A 10,865-nucleotide genomic window follows, 5' to 3' on the forward strand; every position below is an offset into this window, starting at 1 on the left:
GTTATCAATACTAGACGATGGAGCGCCCTCAAATTTTGTTCATCTTTTGTTGCTGTTTGACATTCGGTATTTGTGTTCCCGTTTACATTTGTTGCAATCAATCACTTAATTTTCTTATTTGAGCTGAAAACTGTTGATACAGAAATGATAAGGTGTTTCTTCACTGATGTTTCCTGGAGGTATCAGCAGCTCATTTGCATAATTAAAAACGTGATGAGACTGGTATTCAGGTTTTGTGTCAAAATTTAATGTGAAAATTGAAAATTCCATTACTTTTTCAATTTTTTTTCCACTTCTGAAATACTTTCACCGTTTTGTTTGTTGGCATCTATATGATCTCTCAATGCCAACCTGAACACGCAGCTTCGTTTTCTTTTATAACCAGTCAAATCAATTCTGGCAGTGTCTCCACACTCTTTTGAATTTTTAAAGCATTCTTTACCATCTACAGATGAAACAAAAACCCAGCTTTCATGCTTCAAATAGTTATGAAATATGAGTTAGAGATGAAACGAAATGAAATGTAATGAAAGAAACAAAGAAATGTAAAAATGTTAATCAGTAAAATCGATGTAATGTATACAACATGTCATCAATAATTATAATAAAATTGTTTCTAGAATAAACCATCTACAGTTATGGTTTATTGAGAAAAATAGTTGTATCTCCTTATATTTTAGACTTTATCGCAATTTTTTTATATGGTATACATGTACAATGTTTTGTGATACAACTGACCTACTCATATGCATCAAATGTGATAGCTTGAACATTTTTTAAATCACGGCTCCCAGTGGTCAACAGTACCTTTAAGTTCTAGAGCTTATCATCGGTGCGAAATGCAGCATTGCTAGTGTTTTCTTCTTTTCCTTTTTCTTTTTAACAACCCTTCCTTCATATCACAAAACCAGCGCAGATTTTCGATACTGACAACATTCATCGTTACTTCTGTAGCACCGACAGGGAGATATATGATAATGATCAAATATTCTCTGGATTGTGCAGAAAATGATCAATAATCTGTTTCACCCGTATATTCGTTGTTTGTCCATTGTTGTTTTCCCCTTCATTGATTTTCCTCTGTCGGCGAAAACTCATGTTATCTGTTTTTTTTTTCTTCTCCCTCTCTCTTTCGATGATCTGATAAATATCATCCGTATCATTATTGTATCACTGTCTGACACACGCCATGTGCCTCTTCTGTCCAATGTCTTCGGTGTGTATTATGTGACTCTAAATTTAGCCAAACGGTTAAATGAGGATAATGGATCGAAGTTTCCTTCCCTAACATGAAGGATTGGCAGGGAGCTAGACCGACTCAAAACAATACGTCTGATTGTTATCGGGAGCAAGTTCTTGTCGTGTTATGGAGAGAGACGCCCATTGTTCAGAAAGTGCATCGATCTACTGTGGACCCCACCAGCGTTCCGCCTCAGCCACCGTCTAGTATGCGGGGCGGCGTTTTATAGTAAAGACGACGAGTGTTTACAAGTATATGTTGTATTGTCAATGCATAAAGAAAATGGATCGGCCCGAGCTGTTGTGATCGGGTGCGTGAAGTTCTCGAGAGCACCTCTCGTCTGTGAGTCGTACCGCTCCTTCTTGTGACGGGGGTCAACCGTGTTCTATTCCTAGGTATTGTGGCAGTTGACCTTGCCGCGTCGGGATGCTGACTCCCTATCAATACGTTTTGAGTGTATGAACACTGTATTACTGATCATTTCTGAAAGGTTTTCGAGATTGTACCGAGGTGAATGAGTGAAGGCTCACAGGCATCGAATCTCGCGTCAGCGTGGTCATGGCGCCTAAGCGGCTATCGCGACTTATAAGGGTTTTATCAATCCCATCGAATTGAGCAGACTCACCCATCTGTGCAGCGCCTTTCATGGCACTGGCATCGCCCGCGGACGATCTCCTTAGTAACCGGTCAATAGACCCCCACTTATTGGGATTATCATCATGAAATGTTGGGCCACTCCGATATGTTGCAGTACTGCATGCAAAATGCAGTAAACGTGCAGCTGCCACAGACTCGCGGTGTTCGGAGAGATCCAACTTTACAGGCCTACAGGTAGGTAATATTCAATTTCTTGCCTGTATACAAGGTGACCTGGTCAGGAATTTCGATGAGATCAACCAGCCAGGTGTATTCAATTAAGCTACTACAATCCAGTATGCCGTTCTCGTCTTGTACTCAAGTAATATCGCTCTTCTAACTATCAAGTCGACATATTATAATTGCCATGTTTGAATCCTTCCAAACTTTTATCAAGTCTACTTAAATGGTTCGTCTATACGTTTTTGGCTATCTGTGTTATTTCTGATAAGGACATTTGAATAGTTGATGTTCTAAGCCTTGAAACAAGAGTCTTGATCAGTGAGCGACCATAAAACCATTATCGATTACCCAATCTTAGTTCTAATTGTCTCACATGTTTGATGCAAATTTATTCATGCCGTAGTTCTAATAAGGCAGCACAACACAATCATGTATTGTAAATATACGCCCTTCTGTGTAGATATGACATCATCTTTATAGTTTTGCAACCACACTGAACGATGACCCCTTTTATACTCAGAAATGTGATTGCCAGTTTATTGTCATATTAATGTGATCAAAAGTTCAACAGTAGTCTGTGAAGCTGTAGATAACAAGATTACGAGTACACTATGGACAGACACTTAATCAGTTTCATACATGTCATAAGAACGGTTTAGCACTTGAATACATTCATTTCATGTCTGTTTGCGTTGAATATGCCAATCTTTATTATATGTTTCTTTATCATATGTAAAACAAGATGAAAGCGAATAAGTTGAAGATTTTAACAAAGGAATATCAAGAGCAAAGTTTAAAACATCAGCTTGGTCAGCTGTTTGACTTTTAGTACCCGCTAACAAGGTAATTTGCGCGGAGATGTAAATTGTGCACAACATTTATGTCCGAACATACATGTATGTTCACCAAAATTTATAAAACAGATTGATCAGTTTGCTGAAGTTTCGCAATCATGAAGAACTGGTGGTTGTAAGTCAAGTCTTTACTTTCCATCGTTTGACATTTTTTCACACCTGCGGTGACGTAAACATATCCGACTCCAAAGGTTTCGAAAACTAGGGCACATCTCCTGTGTTAAGTTATAGAAGTTAGAACAATCTCTCGTTTTCCTATTTTTTTCGTGAAGAATTAGTGTGCTAATCTTGAACATCAGTGATTTACGTGCTATATCAGTTCAACTGATCAACACTGTGAGCCTTCACACCGAAAGATTAAATTCGCCGTTCGTGAAAAGATAATAAAATAAACCAACAACTACCGCACTTACGCTTCAACGTGTAAATATTAACGCCATAAACAGCACCTTTATTGGTCGTAATGAGTTCGTCGGGAACTATTTGATGTACATTGTATTTGCAATACATATACATCTATCCTCATAAGACAGGTTATACTTTGGACTTATCCAAGAATGTCACCGTTAGGCAAACTTCGTAACATGACATTAAATATTCAACCAGACCTCCCCCTCCCCCCCCCCCCCCCCTCTTCAGTCCATTTAGTAGCTGCGCGGGTGTAATGGCCTCGTTGTTTCCCTCAATCCAACTATGCTTGAATTTATTAACGTTGGACGAAAGAGTCACGGATGTGATAAACCACGTCGATTCTTGTGGTTTTATCCGTGCCTTAATTGCTTCCAATTAGCTTTGTTCGTGCTCTGACCAACGGTCTCGGTCGATTTTGTTTTATTCACTCGACAATGACCAAGTCTCATTCATTAAACGGCAACCTGCCGTGTGTTCACTCACGATGTGACACTGACAGCTTCAATAAGCCAAACGGAGCTAAAACATACAGGATATAAAATTATGCAGCAATTTATGATCACATGACGGCATCTCGCCCTTTCGCAGTTCTCGAATCTAGTATATAGAAACATCTCCCTTTGTCAGAAATATTAGACTCTGCACCAGAGTCATCACAACTTCTCAGTTTTGGAGTCACGACCACCGATAGATATAAATATCACAATCATATGCTATATATTTAGCGGTTTTTTGTTTTTTGTTTACAGAAAACACTATCAGAATATTGTGGTGACTTGTCGTAATGACAAAATGACTTGTCATTCTTGTAACAATGAGACGGTAATAATGAATGTAGATGGAAAATCCGCCTGTCCGGAAGAGTTTTTTATCTATTTATTTATTTTTTAATGTTATCTATTTATTATGCTTACTTTTTTTTTTACTTTTACGGTCCTCCAGAGGGGATTCTTTTCAGTCTCCGTGGAACATAATCCCGACGATGAAATACAGACTAATCTTCCGGTCAACAAAAAATGAGGCGTTGAGAACATCAAAATATCATCTCCCTCTTCAATTCGCTGAATAAGCCTATGACAGTTACTTATTCCCAACCAACTGCATTCCAGTATTAGTGTACTTGCATGGTCACTCTCCAGTTTGCATACGTTAGTTCTTGCTATGAATGGTACAGTAAACCCCAAGCATTTTTTATTTCAGCCATGAGAAGCAATATTGTTAATTGAGGTTACATTAGAATTCACTGATGGTATAAACACATGTCTATTCACATGACGATACAGGTTACTGGGGTTGTTGAAACGTACTCGTTGAATTGACAGGCAGGAATGTCGATCAATATACAAAGTGCACTGTTTATTTAAGATACCGTCAACTATTTGAGTGGTGATTATGACATTGAACACTATACAAACTATATTAATGAAGGTAAACATAATTGGTAAATGTTTAAATACTGATACTGAACAACGTGTGAAATGTATACTGAATACGCGCGATGCTGTCAATGTTCGGATGATATTGAATATTTTGATCATTTTTACAGAAAAAACAATTCTTGCCTAAATAGGAGAAATATTAGTAACATGGCATAGTAAAGTTACATCATGTTATGATAAAAACCACGAGTAGTATGTTACATTGTTAACTGGAATATATCGAGTGATTTTTATATAGGCCTACTTACAAGCAGTGTAATAATTGTCGATCAAGAGCAGTTTAGGCAAAGAAATATAATAAGGATTCTAGAAATATAATGTTTCCCATGAAACACACCACAAACGCAAATTTTATAATATAGACCTCCATTTATATCAGGGACTCGGGGGCGGGGGCGGCTGGAACCCACCCCTACGCACACTTTTACTACAAAAAAACAAACCCAAAAAACAGAAATATAAAAAAATACAAAAGCACGAGTCTCCTATCACAAAAGTACAGTCAACCACACTGAAGGGCTATAGTAAGGATATATTTCTTTATTTTCACTCATGTAAGAAGAAAAAAAAAACAGCACCACAAACAAAATACATTTATCTGGATTGCAAGCTTTTACGATTTCCGTGCGCTTTCTGAAAAAAAAGCTTTCTCCAGCCGTCTGAAACCAGAGAAGAGTAAACACGTTAATGACGATGCAAGTGAGCAATCTGACAGGTTGTGTTGTAGTAGAATTAAACACGGTTTAAAGGAATTGTGCAGTTTCTGTTGAGACCTAACTTCAGATTTCTCACATTTTTTGGTGAGATAATGAGGTTTTTTTTAAAATCAAATGTGAAAGAGCGTGTAATTTCATTATATTTATTTATAATATTTAATTGATGAAAATTGGTTTTGAAATGGCTGAGATATCCTAAAAAGAGCGATCCTAATAAAAGGTGGGACCTAGGTGAGACCACCTCCCTGGTGGGACCCAGCTTTTATTACGATCGGTTTGTCTTACTTTGTTTCCGGGTGCCTCAGCTGTACCAAAACCGATTTTCATCAAATAAACTTTGAATTCCTCCTAGAATCCTATCCTTTGTACTATTTCATAAGTGGTTTCCTGGTATCTCGAAAAAAGTTAAAAGCCAAATTCTCATCTCCACCAATACAAAACTATCCCTTTAAGCACAACAACCAGATGATTGCCCATCAGCACAATGTGGATTTTTTTTTCCGCCACGCTAATCTCGGAAGCTTGATTTTTCCTCAACTGTGTTACTGATTTGCGTCTGCTCCTGATGCATTGTTTCACTCATTAAAGGGATGATACAGTATTGGTGGAGATGAGAATTGGGCTTGTAACGTTTTGCGAGATACCAAGAAAACACTTATGATATAGTATACAGAGCATACCATTTTAAGAGGAATTCAAAGTTTATTTGATGAACATCGGGTGTGAAATGACTGAAACATCTAAAAACAAAGTAAAACAAAGCGATCGTAATAAAGTGTGGGTCCCACACTTTATTGGAATCGCTCTATTTTGGACATCTCAGCCATTTCAAAGCCAATTTTCATCAAATAAACGTTGAATTCCTCATAGAATGACATGCTCTTTCATATTTCAAAAGTGGTTCCTCATGATCTCATAAAAAAATGCTTATGATCTGTCCGTCATCTCTTTGATAAGTGCTTCAGTCAAATTCTAAGATTATCTCTGAAATAATAGCGTTTAGATACCAATTATCGTAGTATCTTGGAAACCTTGTCAACCCATACACATAATTCTGGTTGGAGATGAATCGTTCGTTTGCTGAAGATTTAGCCAGAGTCAATTTAAAAGCAGTCTGTGGGAACGTAAAATGTGAGCGTGTTTGAATTACGCTTCAGTGGAAGGGACAGGTATTCAGAGCAAATCAAGCATTAAGATTTATTTTTAAATGTTTACTGAATCCCCAGCCATGACAATGATTTTCTATTGTAACTGCTGTTTCATTCATTATGTTTTAACTGCCTCTCCCCTGTCTTCTAACGCAATCTACCCTTCTCTCCCAACTAGGAGTGCCCGCCTGAATTAAACAGCGAGAGCTTTGCGTTACCGTGACAACGGATCAACAAATCCACATTCCTTTGAGTGAGCTGAAACGAGGAAAATGCGAACAAAGAAGAAAATTCGATAAGAAATAAGCAAATAGAAAAGGGGACAGCGAAATTATGTGGGGTAAAAAATGAAGAGAAATGATCAACTTGAGACGACTGACCTTCGACCTCATCGATGACACAGGAGTGATCCATCATCTTCTAGCGCTGAGGGGGAAATGATTCTAAGCAAACAAAACCAAAGACCATATTTTGTGATACGCGTACGGACATCATGTCCTTGTGTGTTCTGCGGATGTGAGGATTCGATCGCTCGCACGCATGATTGTGACAGTGTAATTGCCGCTATTTCCCCCGTGGTAGAGGAGCTGTCGTGAAAGGATCGCGAGCGGGAAATGGACGAGGTTATTCGCCTTCTGTTCTGAGAGGGATGAGAAATCACTGTGGCAGGCGACATATATTGACTTTTTTCTACCATCATTCTTTACTACGGCAGCTGTTCTGTTGTTGTCCTGCCCGAAACAAGAACCAATGATGATTTGTCCTTCACGTATTGCTGCTTTGTTTTTGCCTGAGTTCAGCGTTTGACTGGACAAAAAGGAAATACTGAGCTTTCAAAGCCGAAAATGCATTTTTTTGTGTGTGTGTGCCAGGTGGAAAATTGTTCGCATTGTGCCATTGAACTTGTGAGTGAAACGACCTTCCTGATCACCTGCCCGGCGTGAAATCTTGAACGATGATTAGTGGTGCGAGGTGCAGATTGTCACGATGACCGCGAGACTGACGGACGCCGTGTTGACGCTGCGATACCGCCAAATCAAGGCCCTGCTCGACCAGGGAGTGGATATCAACGGCCGAACCGATGATGGGCGAACGCCGCTTATGGCCGCGCTGGGCATATCGGATCCCGACAGGCGGAATCACATGTTCCGTTTCCTCATCCATCACGACGCCGACATGCTTGAATCGGACGCCGACGACGTAACGGTTTTCCAACAATGCTGCAGGCTCGGGTTCCTCGACCTGATGCAAGTTATTTTGAAAAAGGCGGGTGTGAGCGCTGTCAATCTCATGGGTAGGGACAAACATGGACGAACTGCTCTCTACCACGCCGTGGTGAGTACGGACATCAAAGCTGTAAACATGGTACTCGACTTCATGGAGCTGCGACAGCAGAGCGTCGACATCGCCGACAAGGACGGGTTGACGCCGCTGCTGTATGCCAGACGCCACGGCTTGATAGAAATCGCGGACGTGCTGCTGGAGCGCGGAAAAGCCAACCCAAGAATTTGTGACCGTCTGATGCACATGAACGCGGACGAGTGGGCGGCCGAGGCGAAGAGGAGACAGGAGGAAGAGGAGTCGCACGCAAAGAAGCAAGCGAGAGAACGTTACATGATCTTCCCGCCAATCGATCACGCCACCAAACGAAAAGAAAAACTATCCAAGCTGAAGGCGAAAACCGCATCGCTGCCAAATCTTACCAAGAAAAATGTAAAGTTTAAGCTGTCTCCGTCCCCTTCCCACGTAGTCACACACTTGCCCTCACTATCATCGCCTCATCTACCCATCTTGAAGTCATCATGTAGCAGCTCTTTGCAGAGCTCGGCTCGTACAGACAATGATCTAGATCTAAGGACAAAATCGATAGATTCTGCCATCACCTTGCTGGGACTAGCATCCCAAGCTGCAGACGACAAGGAATATGCGGTGTCCTTCGTATCGAGCAAGACACATGCGCCGATCACCGTTAGTTCGGATCGAGCCGACAGCGACCGCCAAATGAGGCGCGCCTGGTCTAACATCATGGACGCTTATTCTGTCCAGAACACGTCGAACTTTCGTCGTCCCGCCAAGCCACCGCCGTTGCCGGAGATCGCTCAGGATGTGTCTGGACAAAAGACCAAGATGTCTACCCTGGCCATCATCCTGCGGGCAGGTCGAGGGGGAGCGCACGGTAGGAGTCCCAGAGGACGGCACGGTAAGACCAAACTCAGGAGTATCTCGGAGTCCAGAGATGACGGGGTCGAGATGGCCGTACCAGGCGGGAAGCTCTCCAACCGACGACGGACTTCTTCCTTGTCGACGTTGAACTCGCCACCTCACGGACACGGTAAATCGAAGCCGTTGTCTAATATAGAGGAAGATGTCTCGAAATGGAAGACGCCGTCGAAGAGCGGACAAACCGACAATCGATCAACTCAGGAGAGAGATGCTCTCCCAGACATTAAAGTTTCTTAAGATTTTGTGGAGTCGTTCGTCTTAAAAGATGAAGTGCCATCCCATGTTTAAGTTGACTGTTATTCTGTCAAGCTAAAAGACGTATATGAAACAACCAGAACGGTCGAAATTTCATTCAGATCAAGCATAAAAGAAGAAGAAGAAGAAAAAAAAAATCACCGAAAATCCCGATTCTCACACGTGCAAATTCGATGAGGTGCTGATGTCCCCCGCAAGTCACAAGTTTCTTAATGAGCTGTTCAAAAATCTTCACTAAATTCTCTATGTTGAATGAAATAGAAAATAATTCCTCACATCAACTCATTATTAAGTTGTCAGTTCCTGGTAAAGAATACTTGTAAGGGGGAGTGATCTATAGAAATATGATTTCCGTGATATCGACCAAAATATATCTCTAATGTCTTTTTAAATTCATGTACAAACCTATGAGAGAATTGCGAGGTGAAGACATGAGCGCCCCATTAGAATTTCAATACGTGGTTGTGACTGATGCCACTTTTGATAAGACATAATACATTTTTTAAAAATGCCGTAACCTTTCATTTTATGTCCAATTCCTCTGAAATTTCCAACGTTCGGTTTCTTTGATTTTACTGTTCACCAGAGCTGCCATGAGCGTGGGGTGACCTTTCACAAAGAACTTTTTTGGTGTTTTGAATTGGATAGAGACTCGGCAACTTGTGATTGTACGTGTATAAGTAAAACGAGGATGATGGCATGTGGGACCTGAGAAATGAAGTGTCAGAAGTAAATACACTCTTGTCCCTAAATTGGAATTTGGATTGAGACCGCCAAAACAGGGACTTTAGACTGTTGTCATGACTGTTGACTCTCATGAAGCTACAGCTCCATGTGTTGTAGCTCCATGATGTTAGCTTGAACTTGTTGCCACTGCAGTTGTTCTCCCAAATCACGGAGGTCTGAATGGTCTCTATCTTATTTTTGACCTCCTTTTGTTTCGTCACCAATTGCACAAGCCAATCAGACTGTCGCAAGAGATTATTTACAGCAATTTGTCAAATACCGACACCTCTGTTCATCAATAATTTGGGACTCCTTTGAATCATTTCTCCAAGTACACAATGTATGTTTTCTGGCTGTCTACAAAATATCCCCGTTGTCAAACTGGCATGAATTATAAAAAGAACTGTTTATTATGTCTGAGAGCAAACATTATCGTGCGAAAGATTAGAATGCGTTTCATAATTGAACGCATTCCGTTTCCATTTATTTAATCCATTAAAGAGGACCTCTGTCATCGCCGCTTCAGATGAAATTTTGTCAGTCTGCTCGTCAGATTTTATCATATTCAGAAAGTCAATGTGCTCTTGATGTGGAATTGCATGCACATGGAGAGTGAGTTCCTCGATTTCAAAGCGTTTTTTTTTTTTTTTGGTGTGTGTCTGTGTGTTTGTTTGTGTGTGTGTGTGTAGGTAGGTGGAGATGAGGTTAACGAACATAAGAACACGTTCTTAAATTTGACAATAATGACCCATATTGTCATGTTGTATGAGCATGTCTCCGCATTGACACAAACTGCCATGTCTTCGAACAGCTGAGTAATATATACGGAATCACATCTTATCAAAAGACAGGTGAAGATTTCGTGTTTATATGTATTCATGGAAAAAACGAGGAATTCAAAGAATATTCTGGCAGCATTAATCAGGAGCAGTTTGATACATTTTGACAAAATAGATTTTGATGTCTGTTATCATTCGCATATGGACTTTGGGCAGAATTTTGGAAGATTTAACGAAATACAGCTTTGGCTTTCA

At 40.4% G+C, this 10,865-nt stretch overlaps 1 protein-coding gene across 1 annotated transcript; it reads left to right on the forward strand.

The window, feature by feature from the left end:
* Positions 1-1,658: 1,658 nt before the first annotated feature.
* On the forward strand, positions 1,659-10,331 carry LOC139725138 (uncharacterized). Its single transcript, XM_071636224.1, has 2 exons — positions 1,659-2,071; positions 6,806-10,331. The coding sequence occupies exon 2, from the start codon at positions 7,615-7,617 to the stop codon at positions 9,085-9,087; it is 1,473 nt and encodes a 490-aa protein (XP_071492325.1). The 5' UTR covers positions 1,659-2,071; positions 6,806-7,614; the 3' UTR covers positions 9,088-10,331.
* Positions 10,332-10,865: the final 534 nt, after the last annotated feature.

The sequence above is a fragment of the Diadema antillarum genome, unplaced genomic scaffold (assembly GCF_040938485.1).
Source record: "Diadema antillarum isolate AM-2024a unplaced genomic scaffold, OU_Dant_1.0 seq00000016_RagTag, whole genome shotgun sequence".
NCBI lineage: Eukaryota > Metazoa > Echinodermata > Echinoidea > Diadematoida > Diadematidae > Diadema > Diadema antillarum.